The 26,463-nt window shown below is 43.9% G+C and overlaps 2 protein-coding genes across 5 annotated transcripts in view; one reads left to right on the top strand and one right to left on the bottom strand.

Annotated features, from left to right (window-relative positions):
- DZIP1 (DAZ interacting zinc finger protein 1) overlaps positions 1-7,434 on the bottom strand; it is a 34,719-nt gene extending 27,285 nt beyond the window's left edge. The window contains exons 1-2 of one of the 4 annotated variants that reach the window (XM_089511164.1): positions 6,718-7,434; positions 1,730-1,814 (exon numbers count right to left, since the gene is read on the bottom strand). In XM_089511164.1, the coding sequence (XP_089367290.1) occupies positions 1,730-1,814; positions 6,718-7,176 (544 nt within the window). In that variant the 5' untranslated portion in view covers positions 7,177-7,434. The remainder of the gene's footprint in view (positions 1-1,729; positions 1,815-6,717) is intronic. The other 3 variants (XM_089511165.1, XM_089511166.1, XM_089511167.1) reach the window with 3 other exon arrangements.
- A 9,848-nt stretch (positions 7,435-17,282) lies between these two features.
- LOC149319135 (dnaJ homolog subfamily C member 3-like) overlaps positions 17,283-26,463 on the top strand; it is a 52,735-nt gene continuing 43,554 nt past the window's right edge. The window contains exon 1 of the mRNA XM_089511169.1: positions 17,283-17,463. Within this exon, the coding sequence (XP_089367295.1) occupies positions 17,394-17,463 (70 nt within the window). The 5' untranslated portion in view covers positions 17,283-17,393. The remainder of the gene's footprint in view (positions 17,464-26,463) is intronic.

Raw genomic sequence — 26,463 nt, 5'->3', positions numbered from 1 at the left:
CCATCCTGATCGATCTGTCTCTAAATAAATAAATATAATAATAAATAAAACTTTTATTTTTATCCCGCTTTCCTGTGACAAGACAAAGCAGCTGACAACACATTAAAATATCCACATTCATTATTATATCTCAGATTGCCCCCGCCCTTAAAACAGAATTAAACATAATACAATTAAAATTAGAGATTAAAATATCAATTAATCAAAAAGAAAAAAAGTATAACAATAAAAATATAATGAGGGCAGAGTGGTGGGCTAACACATGATGTGTGGGGCAATCATTCTGTAGCCAGGCACTTCTATTCAGGAAAGGCCTGCTGGAAGTAAACCGTCGTAACAGCTTTTTTGAAGCTGTCTAAACTGGCCATTTGTCTCTAACAAAACTAACCATAATGTTTAAAAATATGTAAAGTAAGCCCATCCTTTCAGCTTCAGAATTTACATATCCTAACAGAGCTTTGAAAAGTTATTCTCTAGAACTGGCTATGATGGCTGGGAAATTCTGAGATCTAAAGTTTAAAAAAAACTTACTCCATCTGATCCAGTGAAGCTACACATGTGATTGGATGTCACTCTTATTTTCTGCTATGTTTCTGCTTCATGACTGTTTATTCTTTTAAACACATGGTTTCCATGTTAGTACAGTGGGCCGTTCTCTTCCAGATCCTCCTGTGTAAGGGGAATTCTGCGTATGCTCCGCCCCACTGAAAACAACGGGAGCATGTGTTTGTGCCATGGGCGTGTGCGCCATGTTTTGTCATGCAGCTTCAGCATATGCCTGAAGTTGCATATAGTGTGCCCACGTATGGCATGGGCACGTATGGTATGGTACTGAACTCACTCTGGGTTTAAGTCCCCAAAATAGATTCAGAACCTTGGACAGATCCTTAAAGGTGCAAAAAACCCAAACAAACAAACAACCCAACTCCAGAGTGGATTCCCCACTCCACTGACAAGACAGCAGCTGCCACTAATATTACATGTGCTTTTCTCTGACTGGAGACAGTATGGCTGTACTGGTGATGTCACCAGCTACAGATAACTGGAACTATGTAGAGTTTTTTCAGACTTCAGCTTGAAGAAAGAAAGAGAGAGTGAAAGAAAGAAACATTTGTAATGGGCATTGCCAGGCAGGCACTTCAAATCAATCTCTCCACTTTTCTTAAACACTAACAGAAGGCAACTGTGTTGCTGAAAATTACCCCTCAAAATTTTAGAACTGGCAGTTCCCAAAATCAATCTTCGATAATTTAATCAGAAAGCAGTTGCAATTTAGAACGTGATAAGAAAACAAATCCAGAAAGAAAAACAGGTCAGAGACAGAGCTTTCCGCAGGTGCCTCCAAATTATCAGAACAAGAAGTGAAGTGATTGCAAGTCCAATTATGTCAGAGAAAAGAAAACTGGCGATAGTGCTAGCACTATATGTTTAGGAACTTTAGCAACTAATTACTGCAGTATAAATTGAAGAATGTCATAAGCAAAAGAATACCTGTGATACAGAAATGCTTTAGCTAAGGATGTGAAAATACAGTTGAAAATACAGTTGAATCCGTGGATATGGGGGGTCGACTGTATTTCAGTTTTGTTTCTTTGGGGGAATTAAGCACAAGCTATTCCATATATTTTAATTTCACAAATGCAGTTCACAAAGACAATTTTTGGCTGATGTGAAAATATGTAGGTGGGATTTTTTTACACTTGATATACATGGACACATACATACATACCAATGTGTGGTTCTTCTGCATGGCGACGCTGTAAATGACTGTGCAGGAAGGAGTAGTTCATAAAAGCTTTGTCACAAAATTGGCACTGCAAAATAAAAGTAGTTTGGTCAAATATATACAAACAAACATCACATCTATGCAGCTGTAGCAAGTGCCCTTCACAAATAAATCCTACATATTTAACTGCTCATCTAGTCTAGATTCTCAATCATATATTCGTAAGCCCCTGAAAACATTTTTAAACCATTTAAATGAATTCAGGATTAACAGATAAAAGAGGGGTGGGTAAAATGCAGCTCATGGACAAAGGATTCCTTCTGTGACCGCCAAGAGATCCCTCATCCTCAAGTCCCATTATTTTAAACATCTATCTATGTATCTGCAATGTCACTTCCCAGATAATGAAAAGCCATGCAAACTGCCATAAAATTCTGGTGTTTTGGCAAAATCCCAGAACAAAATGTCAGGAGAGTGGCGCTGTGACTACAAGTGACCATGTGGCTGATGGGAGAAGGGAATGGTCCCCACCACTCCATAGCTACATACTCCTGAGATAAAACAATGTAGTCAAATCAAAGCAAGTCAAAATACTCTGTTGGCACACAATACTGACTAAAATCCATAGCTATTATACTACAGGTGGATCATATAATAATCATTCAACTATAAAGATATTTTAAAGCATAAAACTGACTCAACAGTCTGATTTCTTTATTTTTGTTATGTTTTACTGCCATTATAAGGATTTTGGTCCAGGAGTTGTCTGAGTTAAAGTTCTAGTTTTATGTTTCAAACATTTATTATTTACTCTTGTTTCAAGGAGCAGCTTTAAGAAATAAAGGTAGTTGCTATCCCAAGTGTTAATGTCACCAACTGTGCACTAATCAACTGTACATTCTTTAGATTAAAATACTGTAAATGCTTATTTCTACACTAAACCATGACTTCATTCTGGTGTTATGGACAGATGTGCCAATGAGATCATTGGGATCAGGATAGCAGTATGTGAATGACTAATTATTCACTTGAGATCATTCCTGAAATGTCATCCTATGTTGCTGCCCATTTGGCACTTGCATCCTAGGGCAGGCTAGGAAGAGCCAATAAATTTCTGCTGACCATCAAATCCTCTAAATATCAACTTACTCCAAAAATTATATGAGTGAAAAGGTTTAATTCATATTGTTATTACATGACACAAAATGAAATTGGCTACTCCTATTTGAAAGTTAGAAAAATCTAACAAAGTGAGGACTTCTGGTTCTCAAAGGTGGGGTTGGAAGGAGCATAACACTGAAGCAAGGAAGTACAGGTGGCAGAAGAAGAGGCGTTAGACATAGCTATGATTTACAGATACGTGATCTCACATTTTGTTACTCTTCAGTGTAGTTCCAATGTCCATTTCATCATAAAGGAACCTTTTGAATCCCTGAGAACTATCAGCTGGCATGATGTTACATGTATTCAGTAGCTAAAATTGGCAAAGAAACTGTTGAATACAGCCTGAATCTGATTCTTGCTGAATTCCCAACTCTCAACTACTATTTAAAATCCGACCACTGATAGCTGCTATATGATTAAATATAAATGCTGTGAAAAGCCACTAAGGGCATAAATAATTAAGTTACATTTTTGTTGGATAAATGCGAGGACATACAAAGCCTAGATAGCAAGTGCTGAGTGCCAGGAAAACGTCAACAAGCAACAGGAATCTTAAAATGAAACACACCGAGTCTTAATGTATTAAATCAGCTGTGAAATATCATTATCCAACCCAATTCCCATGTTAAAACTGCCACACTTGTGCACAGTGGTTGCATGCTTTATTCCTCATGCAACAGCTTTAGTGCATGGTACATTAGTGTTTTATGCTTGATGGGGATGAAGCACTTATTGAGCTTCTGAAAGAATCTCCTTGTTCATAAATAAATAAATAAACAAACAAATACAGTTTATATGCAACAACAAGCTTTCATTGCACAATGAAAATGGAATATTGTTTGGATTTGGGTTCCTTGTAACAACAATCTCTGAACAGTAGCTGTGTAAGTGCTTTGTCCAGCCATCTATGGATAGGCTAAACTCACAACATATATACCATATAGTGAAATTTTAAATGCACTTGATCAAGTAAAGCTTGAAAAGGCTATTTTATTTTTTACTACAACTCTCCAAAAAGTAACTTTCCCAAGTTCTGTGACTGAATTAGATGATACTATATGTAAAAAACAAGCAAAAGCACATCAAAATAGAGTGTATACATTAGACCCATGGACACTTTCTTGACCATATGCAGCTCTACCTGACTAAATTACAGGCAGTGAGATCATACTGTATGGCCAAGCATTTTCAAAAACAAGTATTATGGCTGCAAATCATACATAAACCCAAGGATTAAACACCCAGAGTCTGGACACAATCCAAACAGAGTTACTCATACTTAAACCACACTTATTTATGTGGGATTTAGGCACATGGATTAAAGTCTAGTTTTGTTGCAATCTTCAAGGGCTGTCTGAGCAAAACAAAACTAAAAAATGGTGGAAGTTGTTTGTTCCGTAAAAAAAACAAAACAACAGACAACACTTGAGCTACCCTTTAGCTACAGCCTGAGACCATTACATATACAGGGAAAAGAGGCAATACCTTAAACTTTATTGTACCACAACAGTGATAACAAAATGGCATCTCTCTACACCAGCTTAAGAGAGAAGTTCCCATCTTCATCCCAGCCAACTGTGATGGTACTAAAGAGAAAAACTTCTCCATATCTCAGCTGTACAGAGATTTGTTGCTGTGTGCCTTCAAGTTGTTTCTGACTTATGGAGACCCTATCACAGGGGTTTCTTGGCAAGATTTGTTCAGAGCGGGTTTGCCATTGCCTTCCTCTGAGGCTGAGAGAGTGTGATTTGCCCAAAGTCACCCAGTGGGTTTCATGGCTAAACAGGGATTCAAATCCTGGTCTCCAGAGTCACAGCCAACATTCAAACCACTACACCACACTGGAGATCCTGTTCTTTATTCCTTTAGAGGAACACCAAGCTGGTAGGTTCAAATCGTCCAACCCAATATGACATGAAAACAAAAATGTTCCTCTATACAGATCCAGTAAAAAGGGAGGGGGCTTCAAAGGTGTGTGACAGAGTGTGTGCCTGCCTGAATAAGAGAGAGACTGGAAATTAAGGAGTGAATGGGAAAATACGAGTGGTTAGTACTTGGCTATATTTCAGAGGAAGGCAATGGCAAGCCAGCTCTAAGTGTTCCTTGCCTAAGAATATATTATGAAATTAACTGGATCACCATAAAGTCAAGAAGTGACTTGAAGACACACACATATATGGCAGCAATGACTCTGCCTATTTTGTGTCTACAATTAATCGGCCAAGGAGATATGAATGGGAGGGAGAGAAGAAACAGCAGGGAATAGAAGAGCATCCCAGGGGACCTTGCAACTAGAAGTGAGGCAGTACGTAGCACCTCTCCCTCTCAAGTCAAGGCAGGTGGAACTCAGAGCCAGCCCCTGTGGCAAATATGATTATTTTTCAAATGGTCCAACAGTAAAAATGTGACGAAACTCTGCTGAACTACTCAGGTTGAATGTAGAAATAATGCAATTTGACACCACTTTAACTACCATGGCTCCATCCTACAGAATCCTGGGATTTGCAAGTTTGTGAGGCACCAGCACTCTTTGGCAGATAGAGTGGCAGATAGAGTGAAAGACCGTGCAAAACTACAAACCCCCAGACTCCACAACAGCTCTGCTGTTTTGTGCCTTCAAGTCCTTTCTGACTTATGGAGACCCTAAGGCCATAATCACAGGGTTTTCTTGGCAAGTTTCTTCAGAGGGGTTTGCCATTGCCATCTGTGACTTGGCAAAAATCACCCAGTGGGTTTCCGTGGCTGAGCCGAGTCTGCAGAGTCCTAGTTCAACACTCAAACCACTACACCACTGACTGACGATAAAATAACTAAACAACAGTGCCCAGATAGTTGCATGTGAGTAAACTGCATCAAGCTAGTGAGGGTGAAACTACATTGTAGAAATAATGCAGTTTCACACCGCTTTAACTGTCATGATGACCCCATCTTACAGGATCCTGGGATTGGCAGTTCTGTGAGGCACCAGCACTCTTTGGCAGAGAAGGCTAAAGACCTTGTAACATTACAAATCCCTGGATTCCACAGAATGGAGCTTTGTTGTTGTGTGCCTTCAAGTCCTTTACAACTTACAGTGACCCTATCTTGGGAGGGCTCTTCAGAGGGGATTTGTCATTGCCACCCTGTGAGGCAGAGAGAGAGTGACTGTAGCACAGAATTGCAGAATCACTGAGTTGGAAGGAACCTGAAGGGCCATCCAGTCCAACCCCATTCTGCCATGCAGGAACTCACAATCAAAGGCCCTCTGACAGATGGCCATCCAGCCTCTGTTTGAAGACCTCCAAAGAAGGAGGCTCCACCACTCTCTGAGGAAGGAGTGTGTTCCACTGTTGAACAGCCCTCACTGTCAGGAAGGTCCTCCTAATGTAGGTCCTCATATGGCATGGCTTCTAGCCCCTTCACCATTTTAGTCGCCCTCCCTTGGACACGCTTCAGTTTCTCAACATCCTTTTTGAATGGTGGTGCCCAGAACTGGACACAGTATTCCAGCTGAGGCTTGCCCAAAGCAGAATACATTGGTGCTATTACTTCCCTTGATCTAGACACTATACTTTTATTGATGCAGCCTAAAATCGCATTGGTCCTTTTAGCTGCCGCATGGCACTGTTGACTGATGCTCATCTTGTGGTCTCCTTGGACTACTAGACCCCTTTTGCATGTCGTCTCATTCAGCCAGGTGTCCCCCACCCTATATCTATGCGTTTCGTTTTTCCGCCCTGACTCCAACTCCCAGAATGCCACAGCCAAGAGCCAGACCGAGAGTTAAACCGGTTTCAAAGCGGGTTATGATCTCCCCAGTGTGGATGCTGCCGCCTTTGGAGTCCCACCTGATGGCAGGCGCCGGCCTGGAGCATGACCTGCTGTGCCCCGAGCATCTTCCTCCTCCGGCGGCACTCTTCCTTGAGGAGGCGGACCTCGTGGGCGCCTCGGGCGGCCTCTTTGGCCAGGAGGTCCCGGTGGGCGTCTGCGTCGCGCAGGGCCTGATCTGCGTCGCGGAGCCTGGCGGAGAGGTGGTCCTGGGAGTGGAGGAGGTACTCGAGGCAGAGCTGGGCCAGGCGCAGGAGGCGCAGCAGCAGGGGGTCGGCGGGGGCCTGGCAGCGCGGGCAGCGCTCCCTCTCGGCCGTGCAGAAGGCGACGTGGGCCAGGTGCTCCTGCAGCGCCGCCACGTCCACCTCCGCCGCCACTCGGTCCACGTCCACCGAGCTCAGCCGCCGCCAGTCCGGGCTCTCGTGCCGGGGGCGGAACTGGAATGGAGGCACCGCCACCGCCGCCTCCGGCCCCGCCATGGCCCTCCGTCTGCGGGGAGAAGAAGGGAGAAAGGAAGGAGGGCGGTTGGGTGGGTGGTTGGTTGTTAAGGCGAGACAGGAGGCACTCAGGCCCCGCTCTTGGGCGCCCCCTGGAGGCGATGGCGATGGCGGCGGCGCCTCTCCCTCTCCGTCGCCATGGCAACCGAGAGGCCTAGTCTGCTCCAACTACTACTACTGTACTACTACTATTATAGTCCCTGAGAGGGAGGCATGGAAGCCCCATGCTCCTCTCTCTCTTCTCCTCTTTCCCCCCCCCCCCATGTTCTTCTTCTTATCCTTCCTCTCCTCCTCCTCCTCCACCTCTCTTCTTCTCCTTCTCTCATCTCCTCCTCCTTCTCCTCCTCCTCTCTTCTCCTCCTCCTCCGCCTACTCCTCTTTTCTTCTTCTTCTCCTTCTCCTCCTCTCTTCTCCTCCTCCTTCTTCTCCTCCTCCTCCTCCTCTCTTCTTCTCCTCCTCTCTTCTCCTTCTCCTCCTCCTTCGCCTCCTCCTCTCTTCTCCTTCTCCTCTCTTCTTCTTCTTCTTGGAGGTCTTCAGGGCCTCTGCAACTTAAGGACACTCTTATAAGGGTTTTGTGGGGTTTGGAGCAAGTTTCTTCAGAGGGGTTTGCCATTGCCAACCCGTGAGGCCGAGAGAGCCCAAGGTCACCCAGTGGGTTTCATGGGATTCAAACCCTGTTCTCCAGCATCACAGCCCAAGGCTCAAATCCAATACTCAAAACACTACACCACACTGGCTCTGGGTGCCTTCCAGTCACATCTCACTTATGGCAAATCTATCATGGGGTGGGCTTTTTTGACAAGATTTGAAAATGTTAAGATATGAACGTACATGAATGTGTGAAGGAAAATACACTAAAATGTAAGCAAAATTAAAGGTGAAGAAACCACAATTAAAAAAACACTATTCTTTATCATCTGAGAGAAGACTTCTCTAGTGCTCTCCAGGCGTTCCAGTGCAACTCTATGGTCAACATCTGCCAGAGGTTAATCATAGAATCATGCTGGGGGACCTACAAATGCCTAGAGAAGTGTTTTCTTTAGGAACCTCAAGGTTCTCCATCACAACTCGATGGTCGAAGTCTGGCAGAGTTGCGCCGGAGGACCTAGAGATTCCTAGAGAGAACATATTAATCAAAACCTCAAACAATCAAATTCACAAAAGTCAAAGCCACAAATGTGGAGGGCCAACTGTACAAGAACAGAAATTCCACCTAGATATAAAATCTTTACTGTAAGAGCTGTTTAACAATGGAATTACAGTATTAGACACTCCTCCTTTGGAGGTTTTTAAAAGATGTTGGATGGCCATCTCTAAGGAGTGCTTTAGTTATGTAATCCTACATGGCACAGGTGGGAGTGGACTAGTTGGCCCTTGTGGCCTTTCCAACTCAATGATTCAAGGTCAAAACCCTCTTTAATATTTACTTTAATTTAGGAATTTGGAATATCATTTCAAAAATATTGAATACGGTGTTTTGTCTGACAAATTTAGAAGAGCCAGCATGGTATAGTGGCTTGAGCAATGGACTAGGCCTCTGGGAGACCAGGGTTTGAGTCCCATTTGGCTATGGAAACCCACTCTCAGCCTCATGGGAAGGCAATGGAGAACCCCTTCTGAGCAAATCTTGCCAAGAAAACCACATGCCAGGTTTGACTTAGGAAATGACTTGAAGGCACACAACAACCACCAATTTTACAAGTTGACACTGACACTGACTTCAAATAAACACACTGTCTGTTAAGCATCAGTGTCCAGATGGTAGCTGTGTTAATCCAGTGCAGCAAAAACAATAGTCTTATGGTACCTCAAAGATTAACAGATTTCATATGGCCAGTGTCTTTGAAGATTCAAATCCTGATAAATGTAAATACAGATCAGATGCTGCAACAAACCCACATGCCAACTTTATTCCCATACCCAGTCAGACAACACTATTAAATGACTTAATAACCTCATCTACAATAGCAAAGACTCATTCACTGGCTCCTGTTCCAATATTACATCTACAATCAATTGCCAGCAATGCCTCTTTTCTGCCTGCATTTTGAGTTATTTATGCTCTGAGCGTTCTTGCCAGATGAAGTGAAATACATCTTTTGGCAGTAGTATCCTGGTTACAGTTAACACCACTCCTTCAGCTCAAAAGCTGTGTTCCATATTCAACATTTCACTTTCCTGACCAAAACACACACATCCGTTTGTAATTCAGGAAACACTTTGTGCTCCTGACAGTGACCTGCAGTCTGTGAAATGAAGGTATAACAAAATGTCTTCATCTTTAAGGTGCCACAAGATCAGGGTGACCAGATGTCCTCCTTTTCCAGAACATGTCCTACATTTCAACCTCCTGCATGAGGCAAACCCCCTCTGAAGAAATTTGCCCAGCATGATTTACATTTATATGAGTGTTTTAGCTTTTATTTGGTTGTTTCCTCCATTTTTCTGGAATGCCCTACATTTTGCGGTGCCTTGTCCTTCTTTGAGGCCAGGACCTCTGGTCACCCTGTACAAAATGATGATGATTTACTTTAGTTTCAATGGTTTTTGTTTTCTTTTTAATCGTATTTTAAGATTGTATTTGTTTTGTGAGCTGCTTGGGAAACTTGTGTGCAAACCAATAAGTGGAGAGAAATTTGACCCGACAACATGACTACATTTAGAAACGTGAATCGAATTCGGAGAGGGGGACCACACGCTAGACCCATTTAAACTGTGTCTTTTTGACGCTGATGTTTTCCACATCTTTTTCAATAAATTGATTCTGTGCAAGTGTGAACCAGATGCGGATCAGAATCGATTTAAATATGCCCTTCGGCCGGCTGGAGCGGGTCCATTTTGAACCGATTCATTCGTGAATGTGAACCACAAGTGGGTTATTTTACAGGGGAAACATGCAATCGGGGCAAATGTAGTGTGAACCACGCTCTACTGTCAAATTGATCCATCGGTACATGGGAATGAGGCCCTGGCTTTGAATCTCAGCTTGGATGTGGAAACTCACTGGGTGAACCTGGGCAAGTCACAGTCTCTCAGCTTCAGAGAAAGGAGTGGAAAACCTCCTCTGAAGAAACATCCCTGGAAAACCTTATGAGAGAGGTTCGCTTGAGGAGGGTAGCTGTAAGTTGGAAACGACTTGAAGGCAGCCAACAACAACAAAATGCTCAATCCTAGGAAAACCCACGCTCCTAACTTCTTCCTTCCTTCCAGTGAATCCCTTTGCAGACTGGGTTCCCATTTACATTGGGATGCTTTTAATTCCGGGCAAGTTCCAAGGCCAGATTTGGAAGGAGACAAAAGTCGAAGAGAGGGAGAGGCAAAGAGAGCAGAGGGAGGGAAAACCAGGCCTCCAAGCAGGAGCTAAAAAGGAAAGGGCCTTTCTCTGTGTCCCTTGCCCCCCTCCCCTGTCTCTAGGGAAAAGACCTTCCCAAGGAAGGAGGAAAGTTTGCAGCCTTCCGAAAGAGGCCTCCCTATGCAGGGACTGCACACAGCCTCCCTCCTCAGGGGCACAAAATCTCTGGGGGAATCGGATTTCCGGGCCCTTTTCCCCCTCCCTACAACTCTCTGGATGGATTCCCTCTCCTCCTCTTGGCTGATTCCCTCTGGATTCTGGGATCTACTAGTGGGAAGGGAGAAAGGGATCTGGACCATTTCAGGGGGAGCAGGCACCAAGTCCTCCTCCTTTGCCAGGACCTTGTCAAGAAAACCCCACTATCCCTCCTGGGCTGAGATGTAGACTTCACTCTTCTCTCCAGGAGGAATTTCAAAATAATAATAATAATAATAATAATAATAATAATAATAATAATAATAATTGCTATTATTATTATTATTATTATTATTATTATTATTATTATTATTATTATTAAAATATTTATTAATCTTTGTGACACATACAATCCAGATCATGCAGGTAATCAATCATTGAGAAATAAAAAAATACTATACATGAAAATAATCTATACATAGGAATCATTGAGATCTGATTAGTAACGTACAATTCATTTTAATCTTGGGAATCTCTCCTACTTTCAATATTGATCTTGATGCTTTCAATGCTTGTCTTAATTACTTCTATATTCTATATTTTATCCTAATATTCTATATAATCTTTTACTTATAAGTTGATTCACCTTGTTATATCTTAACTAATCTCACATTCATTTTTACTCTCTCATTCACCTTCCATATCAACCTTCCATATCAAGAGATCTTCTCTAAGTTCTGCAATCTTGTCTTTTATTATTATTAATAATAAAATAATAATAATAATAAAAACTTTATTTATATACTGCCTTTCCAAGTGATCAAAGCGGTTCACAACATGAAATATTCATTACAATACAGGGAAAAATACAAAACAGAGTAAAATAGCATCTTTTATCTTTTATTATCTTTTCTAAGTTCTACGTTATTATTATGTTTATTTATAGCCCACCTTCCTCCTAGTAAAAGGACTCAAGGTGGCTTACAAATCTAAAATGCTCTCCCCTCTGAGGATCACTAAGAAGCATGAATGTATATTTATATTTTATTTGCTTAGGCCCTCCATTTCTCTTCAGTATCCCCTATTTTGCCGTGCCTTGGCTCACCCTGCCCCCAAGTGGACTCGCCTGCCAGGAATGTGCACAAAGCCTCCGATTGTATCCTGAAGATCGGAGGCAGAGACTAAGCTGGAAAGTTTTTAAAACAGTTACAGTATAGCCCAGGCCCATCAGTTGTAGGGAAACGTTGTTTCCAGTTTCTCCAAAGCCACTAAAAATCATTCTCGGAAAATTTTTGGACTTTTTTTTTAATTCCTTCCCCAATCTCCCAACTTTTGTTCCATCAAAAGGCACATCTACATGTCTGTTATATGCTGTGTTCAAGTTGTTTCTGACTTACAGTGATGCTAAGGCAAACTTATCATGGGTTTCTTGGCAAAATTTGTTCAGAGGAGGTTTGTCGCGACCTTCCCTTGAGGCTGAGAGCACCTAAGTTCACTCAGTGGGTTTCATGGCCCAGTGAGGATTGGAACCCTGGTCTCCAGAATCATAGTCCAGCACTCAAACCACTATGCCTTCTAAAAAGCAGAGCCCTCCCTCCATTCCATCTGCCTTGGTCCAGACCTCAGAGGGAGAGAAGAACTGCTGGACCTGATCCCCTTCCCCACCACCACTCCCTTCTCCTTATGTGTCTTTTAGATTGTAAGCCTGAAGGCAGGGAACAGTCTAATTCACCATTTGTAAGTTGCTCTTGAGAGCCTCTGTAGCTGAAGAGCAGGGTATAAATACTCCAAATGGCTCACTCAAGGGTCCATCTACTTGGGCCAAATGAAAGGATTCCATTTAGTTTTCGCAGTGAAGTTGTCAATGGGATGAGTAGGACCAAATCTGGGCCTTTCCATCCCCTCAGGGTTTTAATTCTGGAGGAAAAAAAGTGAGGACCTATGCCGGTTTTGACTGGAAAATCTGGATATCCACAAGCCTGTGTGTGGACAGTGCTCCATAGTAGCACTCGTGTGTACCCTGGATGAGCTCAGAAATATGTACATTTGCAGGTTTGGGGGGGTGGAGGAAAGAAAAATGGCCATGTAGGCACGCATAGTGTGATTTGTAAGATCAGGATGTGTTTGAAAAGGAGAACAGTTTGCCCAGACTAGCCTCAGTGTGTGCAGACAAGCCCATGGTTACTGTTGATCAGGGTAACCTGAAGACAAGGTGGATTTTCCTGTCTGTGTAGATTTATCCTTAGTCCAAAGATTAAATCTAAAGCAAGGAATGAAGACACCGAAATAGTTAAGATTTCTTATTCCCTGGTTTAGTTATTAACCAAATGGAATCTTCACACAAGAAATTAGAAGACAGGTCCAAAACACACTGCAGAAATAATCCAGTTTAAGACGGCTTTAACTATCCTGGCTCAATGCTAGGGAATCCTGGCAGCTGTAGTTTTGTGAAAGCTTTAGTGCCACATCAGATTACAAATCCCAGGATTTCCTAGCACTGAGCCAGAGTGGTTAAAGCATTCTGAAACTGGATTATTTCTTCAGTGTATTTTGGACATAACTTGGAAATGCAGCCACTGAAGAACTAGATAAGATCTTCAATTGTAAAGACATTAAATATTGAGGTCAGAATCATCCAGGTCATCATATTTCCAATTTCTACATATGGTGGTGAAAGCTAGACATTGAAGAAAGCTGACGGGAAGAAACTCATTTGAAATGTGGTGCTGGAGGAGAATTTTGTGGATACCATGCCAAATAGACACATATGTGAATTTTAGAGCAAACTCTCACTAGGATTGAAGATTACTAAACTGAGGCTGTCATGCTTTGGATGTATCATGAGACAATGTGACTCAGTGGAAAAGATGATAAGGCTTTGTAAAGTGGAAAGAAGAAAAGAGGAAGGCCACATTGCATAAGGGTAGAGTGAACAAGAAAGCCAAAGCCTTGAGTCTGCAACACCCTCAGCAGAGTTGTTGCTGACTGAGGCTCTAGGTAGGGGATCTCTCATATTTGTGTGTGTGTCTTCAAGTCACCTTTCGACTTATAGCAACCCCATTCATTTTGTAGAGTTTTCTCAGCCAGCGAATACTCAGAGATGGTTTTACCAGTACCATCATGAAATACATCCTACAACCCCTGGTATTTGTTGGTGGTTTCCCATCCAAGTACTAAACAGAGCTGTTTAGTTTCCAAGATCAGACAGGAACTGGTGCTTTAGGGTAGTCATGGGGTCACCATACATCAAAGCTGAGTTGATGACAAACAACAATAACAACAACAAAGTCTAAAGGAAACCTTGCCTTCTTTGTGACATTTTAATAATTCAGTGTTGGTATTGCTCAGCCTTAAATTTTTAAAAAAGCCCTGAATGTTCTTGGTGACTTGTGATACAAAATTCTTCTCCCATCCATTTTGTTGTTGTTTCAGCATCTCCAACAGAGATCAAGGCACCGGACAAGCAGGCCTTTGTACCATGTGATATTTCTCCAACATTTAGTGAGGCCTCCTCCATTTAACAATAAAAAATAAGTTGCTCTTCAAAATCCTCCCTTAGGGTAACAGTGTAATGTGATATAGTTATACCTCGATTGTTTGAAAAAGGAACCAAACACACAATTAATACATTATTTGTGACTATTTCTATCTATCCTCTGAAAAATCCATATACAGTATAACATAAATGTTGGGAGTTAATCAGGAAGGAAGCAAAAAAAGTTGCACTGAAATCAACACCAGTGGCTGCATTTTATACATGCAACTTTACTTTCTGTTAATTTTATTGTGTCCAGGATGTTGGTTGTTTAGCTTTCTAAACTTCTTGGTAGCCATAGAAGAGAGAAGAAATGGTCATGGAAGAGTAACAACAACGGCAGCAGCTCTGAGGTTTTAGGCACATTCCAGATTGCTTGTGCTAACCCCAGCAGGTATGTATAAGAATAAAACAGATTTAAAACCTCTCTTTTTTTAAAGAAAAAAAATGGCATTGCTATTTTTGTACTGATGATTTCTGTTTCAAGGCTCTGACCTTCAACAGAGAATAGCAGGATTGGACTTGGAGTGCTTGACTGTGATAACATTACATTAGTGCTAATGTTAAGAGCAGATAAATTGGGCTTTTATCTCCAGGACTGGCCCTACCATTATGAGGTGGTTGCCACAGATGCCAGATGCTACAGATGGCAGAAGCTGGATGATGCAGAGGAGCTGTTCTCCTCTGTTTTAAGTCAGAAGAATGAGCTCTAGACAAGCTGGCCTATATTAGCCAGCTGCCTTGATGGTGATGTTGGAGGGTGCTGTCCCAGCACCAATGGAGAAGTAAGATTCAACTGCCAGATATTTTTAGTGACCACTAGTGGCCAGTGTGGTGTAGTGTTTAGAGCATTGGACTAAAAGACTGGTGAACGGGGTTCAAATCCCCTTCAGCCATGGAAACCCTTGGGACTGCATCTGCATTGCAGAAATAATCCACTTTGACACCACTTTAACTGCCATGGCTCAATGCTATGGAATTCTTGGATATGTAGTTTTGTGAGACGGTTAGCTTTCTCTGTTCGAGACCTCTGGTACCACAAGAAACAAAATTCCCAGAATTCCATAGCACTGGACTATGGCAGTTAAAGTGGTGTCAACCTGGATTATTTCTGCACTGCAGATGCAGCCTGTGTGATCTTGGGTAAGTCGCACTTTCACAGCTTCAGAGGACAGCAGTGGCAAACTTAGGTGTTTATCACATGGAGCTTTTGGGAGCTTTTTGCCGCTCGGTTCCGATGTGACTGCGGGTCCAACAATGTGAATTCACGCTAAAATGTGATGTGTTATCTCACGTGATTGCTTTCTATGGGGGGTTCTTAGGAGGCACTTCCACATTCAATCTGCACTGACTCCTCATTTTGGTGACTTCAGAAACAAGTGAATTCACCAAAATCTGCTTCTAAGCTCAATTTGATTTCACTTCAAATTGGTCTGGTGTGGAAGATCACTCCAATGTCGCCCCCCTTGGCCCCCTGCTCCTTCATCCCCCTCCTCCTCCTTCATGCCATCTCATCCTCTCTGCCGGCCATCCCATTATCCCCTGACTGCTCCTTCATCCCGATCCTGGCCCCAGTGACCCCCTGCAACCTATCCCATCATCCCCAAACTGCTCCTGCATCCTGATGAAGGATGACAGCTAAGGAGGTGGCAGGGAAGGAGGACAGCGTCCAGAGCCCCATTGAGCATGTGCAAGGGTACCGATTCGAATCACTGACCCCTCAAAGTATGTTCTGGTGTGGTAATACAATGTGCACTCACCACGCTTTGCTTGAATCTGCATCATGTGACTTGTCTATAATCAAACTGAATCCTCCTCAATTCGGAAGGGCAACAGAAAGGCAACAGGCGTGGTAAAACATCACGTTTTAACGTGAATTCAAATTGCTAGACAATAGTGACTCCGGATCTGGTGTGAAAAAACATCACGTTTCCTGTTGCGAGAACAGGAGTGACTGTGGATCTGAACTGCAAACCCCCCACGTCTGATAAGGCCCTTAGAGGCTGCATCCACACTGGAGAAATAACCCAGTTTGGCAGCGCTTTAACTCTTTTGTGGCTCAAGGCTCTGGAATTCTAGGAGTTGGAGTTTGTTGTGGGCCTCTGCTCTGGGCCCCACAACAAACTCCAACTCCCAGAATTCCATAGCCTTGAGCCACAAAAGAGTTAAAGTGCTGCCAAACTGGGTTATTTCTCCAGTGTGGATGCAGCCTTAGAAGCTCACATTGTTGGGGAACTTTTAAATAAGTGTTGTTGTGGTGGTGGTGGTGGTGGTGTGAGTTGTTTCTGACTTATGACGACTCAACCATGGTGCTTTCTTTCCAAGATTTGTTCAGAGGAGCATCCTCTGAGGCTGAGAGAGTATGGGTTTCTATGGCTGAGCCAGGATTCGAACCCTGGTCTCTAGAGTCATAGTCCAGAGTGTGTGTGAGGGTTTTTTCCCCATTGCTTCCCCTGAGGCTGAGAGAGTGTGACCAGGGTGACCAGATGGTGTCCTCACCGCAAAGGAGGACAAGGCATAAGTTCATGCTTCTTCTTAGTCATGCTCAAAATGGAGGCCATTGGAGAAAACAGAACGTTGAAACGTAGGGCATTTAGGAAAAGTGCAAATTCACAGTCCTTTGTAAATAAAGTTAAATAATAATAATAATAATAATAGTGACATTCAGGAATAATGTAGGACTTGCCCAAACAAAACCTCCAAACCTTAAATATAAATATAATATATAGTATTATTTATATTATGATGCTTCTTAGTCATGCCAAAAATGGAACATTGAGGAAAAGGAGGACGCGTCCTGGAAAAAGAGGACATGGCTGGGTCCCAGAGAGATGTATATAGCAAGAGCTGAAAAAAGAGGGCATCATTACGGGCGGAAAAGAGCTTCAGCGACGCGCAGTGCGCATGCTCAGGGGCGAGGCAGGGCAGAGGCGGGGCGAAGTTGACGTCAGCCTCCTCTGCTGCCCTCCACGTCCTTGCTAGCAGAGGTGGGCGGGGCGCGGAGGCTGCGCTGGTCCAATCAGCGTCTCCCACGACCCTCCCCGAGGAAGCTGGCTGATAGAATGTTGAGAGTGGCAGAGTTCGGAAGGGAAGAACTCCTGGCGGCGTCGGTATCATCATCATCATCATCGGCGGCGGCGGCGGCAGAGGCGCAGCACGTGGGGTTCTGGCGCAGGGATGGTCTCCGCAGGCGCGTGGGCAGGCAGGCTCCCGCTCCTGATGGTGCTTTGGGACCTCCGCTTCCAGGGTGAGACCGAGGCTCCAGTCCTTTAACTGCTCTGGCTCAGGGCTAGCAGGGGCTCATGGGAATTGGAGTTCATTGTGGCACAAGGGCTGTCTCTCTCTCACACAGTATAAGGCTCAGTGTCTTACTGAACTACACTTCCGAGGCACTGAGCCAAAGTCTCAGACTGGACGGTTTCCGCAATGTATTCTGGGCCTTTGGGAAAGCAAGGAACAGACACCAAACTAGTGCTTTAGCTGCTGTGGAATTCTGGGGCTGCATCCACACTGGAGCAATAACTTGGCTGGCTCTTTGCTATGGAATTCTGGGAGTTGGTGTTTGTTGTTGTGGGGCCCAGAGCGGAGCCTTCTCTTGTCAGAGAGCTCTGGTCGCCACAGCAAACTACACATCCCAGGATTCCATAGCATGGAGCTCATGGGAGATAAAAGTGGGGTCAAACTGAGTTGTTTCTACAGTGTGGATGTCTGCAGCATGAAGTGTCTTTTCTTCCTGGTCCTGGAAGGACTCAAAAAGAAAGTGAGGGTGCAGTGACACTGTATAATAATAATAATAATAATAATAATAATGTAATTCAGTTTGACACCGCTTTAACTGCATGGCATCCTGGGCTGTGTAGTTTCGTGAGGCATTTAGCCTCTGGTTGCCACAGCAAGCTACAATTCCCAGGAGTCCATAGCATGGAGCCCTGGCAGTTTAAAAGTGGTGTCAAACCGGATTATTTCTGTAGTACAGGTGTCTACAGTATGAAGGGGCTTTTCCTACTGGTCTTAGAAGGACTCGGGAAGAGAGTTAAGGATGCATCAACACTAAAAATCATTATAGTTCAGTTTGACACCATTTTACCAGTATGGGATTCTGGGATGTGTAGTTTTGTGAGGCACCAGTGCTCTTTGGCAGGGGAGGCTACAGAGCTTTATTGCCATCGTGTGCCTGCAAGTCATTTCTGACTTCTGGTGACCCAAAAGTGAAGCAATCCTGGAGTTTCCTTGGCAAGTTCCTTTAGATTGGGTTTGCCATTGCCATCCTCTGAGGCTGAGAGAGTGTGCAAAACTACAAATCCCAGGATCCCATGGGATGGAGCGACAGTGCTTAGAGTGGTGTCAGACTGCGTTGTTTCAACAAGCCGCTTGAGTTCAAAGTGGGGGGGGGGGGGAGGAGGTGGGATATAAATAAAGATAATAATAATAACCATGTAGAGTCACCCTGAGATGCGTGAAAGGAGTGTGTGAAGATCCATTTCATGCGCTCGCCCCAAAGATGTCCACATGCGCTCTGAGTTTTATTCAGTGTTTCTGTCATGGGTGTGGTGGTGGTAGTTTTGGTTCATTTGTTTCCACACATTATGCCAGTGGTCCTTAAACAGATTTTGGACTTCAGCTCCCAGAAGCCTCAGCCATGTTAGCCAATAGTCTGGGATTCTGGGAGCTGAAGTCCAGAATCCCCTTGAAGAGCACAGTTTGGGGACCACTTCATTATACAATATAGTGCCATGATCCACAGTGCAGACCATGGTGAGAGCCACTATGTTGAGTGGATTGTACTCCCCAGTGGCTACATCTGCACTGCAGGAGTAATCCGGTTTGACACCGCTTTAACTGCCGTGGCTCAAGGCGATGTAATTCTGAGAATGGTGTCAAACTGAATTATTTCTGCAGTGCGGATGCAGCCAGTAATCATTTAGGATTCTAGCCAATTCTGCTGGGGAGTGCCCAGTCGAAATCTTTCTTCCTTGTTTCACTCTGGTCTCTTCAAATATTATTCTCTCGCAATGTAACAAAGCAAACTACACAACTTCTGGTCCAGTTATCTAGTTTCTAAAATACAATAACACACCAAATCCACAAAACAATGATCCCTTCATTGGCCGAACCAGTATATTAGCCCAGTAAAAGTTTGTGGATTTTGGATGTTATTGTACTTTACTGTATGGCCAACACAGCTGCTACCTCCAAATATGTCATTTGCAAAAAGGAAATATTAATGCTAGTCAGTTGTAAGACTGTGGCTGTGTCTACACTGCAAAAATAATACAGTTTGACACTCCTTTTAACTGCCATGGCTAAATGCTATGCAATTCTGGGATTTGTAGTTTTGTGAGATATTTGGCCTTCTCTGTCAGATAGCTCTGGTGCCACAACAAACTACAAATCCTAAGAATCCACAGGATGGAGCCATGACAGTTAAAGCAGTGTGAAACTGCATTAATTCTGTAGTGTGGCAGCAGCCTGTGGTGATAGGTTTGAGGTTTTTTGAATATTTAAATTTGTGTAAATTTACAACGCTATATAAATAAAGCTTAATAATGATAATTTAGGGAAAACAATATAGAAATTCTGAGTTGGATAATCATATCTGAGCAAAGTATTGCTTCTTACTAACATCTAGTGCCTGGGGGAAGAAGTTTCGAGGTCCATGAACATGGATTTGCACATTCAAATATAATTTGTGACCTAGACAGTCAGCAAACATTTCAAGAGTTGCAACAGCCATAGTGAAATCCTGTTGTTTCCCTGCATCTTTCCTTTTGTGGACTTGTGAGTGATTGTCCATAGCTATGAGGGCTGTTTTGGGTGATGATGCTCAAGGTACTTAATACCAAAAGATAATAATTTAGTAATAACAACTTTTCTATGTTAATATTATTTCCATAATGCACATGGCAGTCCCACCCTGAGATAGGAAGAGAATTGACTTCGAGGATTGACTTTGTTTCCACTGTATTTAATTGTACTGGACATCCCCTTTTTTACTCTTCAATACAACCTTAAAATATTTTATGTGGATATGTGAATAAGGAATATTTTTTCTTAATTTTGCTGGTGTTGTGTGCCTGCAAGTTGTTTCCATCCTCTGGTAATCCTAAGGCGAACCTATAATGGGGTTTTCTTGGTAAGATTTATTCAGAGGAAGTTTGTCATTGAGTTCCTTTGAGGCTGAGAAAGTGTGATGTGCCAGAGGTCACCCAGTGGGTTTCATGGCGGAGCTGGAAATCAAACCCTGGTCTCCAAAGTCGTAGCCCAACACTCAAATCCAAATCCACTCAAGTCACTTCAGGTGTGCTGACCCCTGCGATTTCCTCCAGTCGCCTTTCCTAACTTGAGGATCCAAGATCCGCAGCCTCAGATATCTGCGGAGGGGCGACCTCCACTATTTTCTATGGCATGCGTGCCCAAGCCATGCACACAGGGGCGCACCCAATTCAAGCCTGTGTAGGGATGCCATATCCCACCTGTGGGCGGGACTTTCCCGGTTTGGGGCGGGTCTGCACGGTCCCGCCCCGGTTTGGCCCCGCCCCCGGGACACCCCCCCTGCGACGGACACCAGGCAGGGAAAGGAGCCTCGCATGAGCGAGGCCCGTTCCCTGCTTGGCCTCCTCCGCCGAGGGAGGTGGCCTGGCTCTGCTCCCTCTTTCCCGGCCTCTGTGAAGGCCAAGCCTTCACAGAGGCCGGGAAAGGGAGGGGGATCGCGGCGATCGCGGGCGCTCTCCTCTTTCTTTCCAGGCCTCTGTGAAGGCCAAGCCTCCACAGAGGCCGGGAAAGGGAGGGGGCTGCCCGCGATCGCGGCGATCGCGGGCGCTCTCCTCCTTCTTTCCAGGCCTCTGTGAAGGCCAAGCCTCCACAGAGGCCGGGAAAGGGAGGGGGCCGCCCGCGATCGCGGCGATCGCGGGCGCTCTCCTCCTTCTTTCCAGGCCTCTGTGAAGGCCAAGCCTCCACAGAGGCCGGGAAAGGGAGGGGGCCGCCCGCGATCGTGGCGATCGCAGGCGCTCTCCTCCCTCTTTCCAGGCCTCTGTGAAGGCCAAGCCTCCACAGAGGCCGGGAAAGGGAGAGGAGCCCAAGCGCAGAAGGAATCCTCCCCTCAGCAAGGCTCTTTTTCAAATGTAGGACCCCCCCCCCCCAAAAAAGTCCTACATCTGAAAATTTTGTCCTACATTTGTCCTGGTTTGGAGGTCCTGACTAATGGCAACCCTAAGCCTGTGAGGCTTGAATATGTGTGGGCTTCCTGTTTTGCAGGGCAGTCCGGAACGGATCCCCCACAAAAACGGAGGGCCAACTGTATTGTCACTTTGTATTATGTAATGCTGAGCATATCTAATCAGAAGCAAGATTGAATGGAATCTGTTAAACTTTCAAAGAAGTATCTTGGAGATATATATAAAAAAATCTTAACAATTCCTGTACATATTCAGAATGTGTGTGTGTGTGTGTGTGTGTGCGCGCATGCGCACATGCCTTCAAGTCACCTTTTGACTTATGGCAACCCCATGAATTTTTTATGGCAAGGAATGCTCAGAGATGAGTTTGCCAGTTTCTTCCTCTGAAATAAAGCTTACAGCATTTGGTAATCACTGTAGTCTCCCATCCAACTAACCCTGCTTAGCTTCCTAGATCAGCCAGGATCTGGTGCCAGTTTAGGGTATTTAGGCCCCATGTGGTAGTGCTCTAATGGACCACTTTAGCCTGCAAGTGATCTGTGTTCTCCACATATGATGGTCTCTGCATTAGAAAGTTAGCACATCAAGGAGATAAATAGTGGATTATTCAGATGTTGTTTTTGTTGCGGCAATTATGTAAATAATCTCACACATTTTGGTGTTTTTTTTTAATCGGAACCACATCTCTGCAAATTCGGTTGCTCACATGTCAGCACTGTGAATAAAGATGAATGGAGATGAATTTGAAACATATTCAAGGCATGCAGAGTTTTATCCCGGGCATTATGTGCATTGGTTATTCACACAGCCAGCAGTATAAATCTTTTAGAAAAACTTGGGGGAAAACTCGACCTTGATTATCCCGGGTTAAGTGAGTTTTTTGGGCAACCCCCCCCCCAAAAAAAAACACACCCTTACTCAGGTGCATTTGAAATGCATGTGAACAACATGGATTCAACCCAAATTCTACTAGGATTATTTTCAATATTTCAATAACCCCTCTGTTTCTCCCTTTGTGGGTAGGCTTGCCATATCCCGCCTGGGGGCGGGACTTTCCCGGTGGCCCCGCCCCAGTTTGGCCCCTCCCCCAGGACCTCCCCCCCAGCAAGGCCCTGGAGGCAGCTCCAGCCCTCCCCATGGCTGTGTGCCACCCTTCCCTGCCTCCCTGCCTGGCTTAGCCTAGAGAGCAGGTCTTCAAGACATCTGCCACTCAGAGCTACTGCCAGCCCACTTGGTATATATACCCTGCAAGAGGCATTACTTTCAGGTTACAGTGAGCAAAGAAAAAAAGGCCATCAGTCGTTCCTGTTTCCCTGGGAGTCTAAATGCCTCCTCATCTTTTAAATGTCTACCGCTCAGTATTCTTGTAATTCTTTATCACAGGGTCGTTTTTGAGGCCCTAAACACCTTTCCTTGTAATATGCAAATTTCTCCGGAAGCTGACCAATGGGAAAGAAGCAATCAGCCCTCCACTTGGGTTGGTTTTCAGTGGCTTGGAAGGAAGAGATTTTGCCTTGCAAGTTGCTGGTAAATAATAGAAGGGTTGCAAAGGCTGCAGAAATAGTTTGACCCCCCCCCCCTTAAACATCCATGGCTCAGTGCTATGGGATTCTGGGAATTGTAGTTTCTTGTGGCACCAGAGCTCTTTTGACAAAAGGAGACTGAATGGAGGCGTTGCCTGGCTGGGGGCAGAGCCTCTTGCCAGCAGTGAGAAGGCTGCGATGATGAGGAAAAGCAGGGGCTCCTCTGGTGGTCCTGGCCACTTCCCTTGGCTCCCTCCCTCCTCCTCCTCCTCCTCCTCCTCCTCCTCCTCTCAGAGCTCATTCACTCTCCCTGGCTTTTCTCTCTCCCCCCCCCCCTCTGCACTTTGAGACCCCTTTAACTGCCAAAGCTCAATGCTCTGGAATTCTGGGGTCTGTGAGGCATTTGGCCTTCTCTGTCAGAGAGCTCTGGCGCCACAATAAACTACAATTCCCAGGATTCCATAGCACTGAGCCCTGGCAGTCCAAGCAGTGTGTTTTGGACACAGAGATCCTCCAAATGAATCCAGTCCCTAGCTTTTATATCTTTCTCACACACTGCAGGAATAATAATCCTGGGAATGCTAGTGTTTGGGAGACATTGAGACTTCTCTGTCAGTGATGGCTCTGAGGCCACAATAGACTACAATTCCCAGGATTCCCCAGCACTGAGCAGTCTCAAACTGGACCATTTCCTCAGTGTGGATGCACCTGGGGAGGAATTCTGGGCACTGCAGTTCAACTACGTTTGGAGGGTTATGGGACTCCCTGTCAGAGATAGCTCTGGGGCCACAATGTACTACAATTCCCAGCATTCCCCAGCACTAACCCAGGACAGTTAAGTCACTCTCAAACTGGATTATTTCCTCAGTGTGGATGCAGCCTTGGTGAGGAACTCTGGGCATTTCAGTCCAGCATTGTTTTCTTTCTGCAGTGTGTTTTGGACCAGAGACAAGGTGACCAGGCATCCTCCTCCTTTTCCAGGACATGCCCTCTTCTGTCACATTTCAAAATGTCCTCCATTTGGATCATGGCTAAGAAGCATGGATTTATAAGTACATGGGTGTTTTTAGCTTTTATTTTTGGCCATGTCCTACATATTTTTGCTTGGGTGCCCTACATTTTGGGGTGAGGGCATTGGTCACCTTGGTCAGAGAGCTTTCCAGGGGTTAACTGCCATTCTGCTGTGGTGCTGGAACAAACCACCATTCCCAGAATTCCATAGCATTCAGCCAAGGCAGTTAAAGTGGTCTCAAACCAGATTATTTCTCCAGTGTAGATGCAGCCCAAGCCTTTTGCCTCTCTTATGCCTGAGATTTCAAAGCCCAGCCTTGGCTCCACAACAAACTACAAATCCCAGGATTCCATAGGATGGAGTGATGAGAGTGAAAGCAGTGTGGCAGCAGCCTAAGTATGCTTAATGCAGTTCTTAACATGGTGCACCTCTTGCCTACAGAGTCTCACAAGACTTTTTTGTTGAATAACTTGTACCCATTAACTCCATTTCATGTCTCCTTTATTTAGTGGGGAGGAATACAGACAAAACAAGTCAAAATGAAGGAAAACCAAAGTCCCTTGACCAAAGGGTTTGGTTGTGGAATAAGCCTCTGAAATATGCAAGAGGCAATGTTAAAATAAAGCCATGTTCAATGCTCAAATGTGCTGTTTGGAATGGGGAGAGGGGGTTGGCCAGAAAGGGAAGTACATTTCCGTGATCTGTCTACAAATAATGTCAAAATGTCCTCCATTTTGATCATGCCTAAGAAACATGCATTTATATTAACATTTCTAAAAAAGCCTCAATTTTTTTGCGTGTCCTCCATTTTGGGAAAAAATGTGTCCTACATTTGAAAATGTTGTCCTGCATTTGTCCTACATTTGTCCCGGTTTGGAGGTCCTCACTTATGGCAACCCTATTTGTGGGGAGCTTTTCTGCTTCTTCCAAAATGGGGTATTCTCAACAGCTGCAATGTGTGGTTGTTCCAAACGTGTAAACTGCCTTTACATTCAATGCGTGTACCTGTGCAACTGCAGTTCAGCAAATCTATACTTTGTCTTGAGGTATACGCATACATACCCACATCTATAATTTCTAGCTATATAAACACTGGCTCTGGTTTTGTAAGATAAAGCTGAATTCTTTATAGCTCACTCATCTCAAGTAATAGTCTTGTATGGTCTCCATAGACACTCTCATAACTTTGCTTTCAGTTTTTTTTTCTCTCTCTTAATAACACCCAGATAACCTCACTTCATATTTTTTGTGGGCATGCATGAGGTAAGAAGAGATTGTGCCGATATAATGTAATTTGGCCTCCAGAGTTTTTATTGTCCGTGATGATGCGTGAAATGGGGGAAGAAAACCATCATATTGGCTGTCAGAGCTCAGTGAGTCTGTTGAACTCTTAGAGGGGAAAAGTTATTTGTACTTGAAAATGGCAACTTTGATTTGGAAATCAGTGCAAGACTATAAAGTAAAAGGGGAAAAAACACCCTAGATTCTTCCTTCTCTTTTAAAATGTTTGCTGCAAAGTACAGCTGCATTTATTAGCATTGGTTGCCCCACCGAAAGCATGCCATGGGACCACACCTGTTAAATTTGCGTTATGTATATACAGTGCCTATTTTGATTCACTTATTATTCATATTTTAAATAATATGACAAATAATTTCAATCAGCACTAAGCCATAGTCAGTGCCTGCAAAGTTACTTTGTAAAATCAACACGTTCCATGGCTCATCAGTGTGGAAAAAAGGTAGTTCTTGTTATTCCTCATGCCTTGCTCTGTTCTGAGTATTAGATTATTCATTGGTTTTTGTTACTCTTTAATTCTTTAGAAAGGATTTATAAAAGAATGACATAAAATCTGAAAAAATCCTGCTCATATTGCTCCTAAAAGGTAACTAGCAAATGTGACATAAACTTCCCACTCACATGATGTTGTTCGTCCTTGCTGTGTTACTTTTAAAATGGATTTTCGTTATGTCTGTATGGTCTCACTTCCTTTTACCTTCAGTTTCTGAGCATGGGAAACAAACAGGACAAACAGCATCATGTAAACATGCTTTCCCTCTGCCTGTGTCTGTGTTTTTAACTTGAGTTGTTTTATTAACATGAAGAAACAGAGTGCAATCCTATGCATGTCCATTCAGAGGGAAATCCCATTGAGTTTAGTATAATTTGCTTCTGTGTAAGTGTTTATACCATATTGGGATGCAGCCTGAATGAAGAAGCTCGGATAAAATAATAGGAGAAGAATCTGGAGTAATGAATAGGTAGAATAATAATCTCAAAGCAAGTGGCAGATGTTGGTGCCCAGACTGAGTAGGAGAGGAACATAATGTGTATGTGGGTGTGTGTTCATAGTTTTCTGGGGTGTTGTATTGCAGTCAGTCATGTTAGATAGACTAAATGTAGGATGTGAACTAGTAGTTATTCTACTAAGAACTAGTAGTTATTCTTCTAAGGAGACAAGCATTTGACAGACTCTCATGATTAAAGGAATAGGCAAACAAATGAACACACTGTTAAACTTGCTTTTTATTTCACAA

Source organism: Sceloporus occidentalis, unplaced genomic scaffold (assembly GCF_023333645.1).
Source record: "Sceloporus occidentalis isolate IW3139 unplaced genomic scaffold, rSceOcc1.0.p SCAF_2, whole genome shotgun sequence".
In the NCBI taxonomy this organism is placed as follows: Eukaryota; Metazoa; Chordata; class Lepidosauria; order Squamata; family Phrynosomatidae; genus Sceloporus; species Sceloporus occidentalis.
This window is presented reverse-complemented; position numbering and strand designations above follow the sequence as displayed.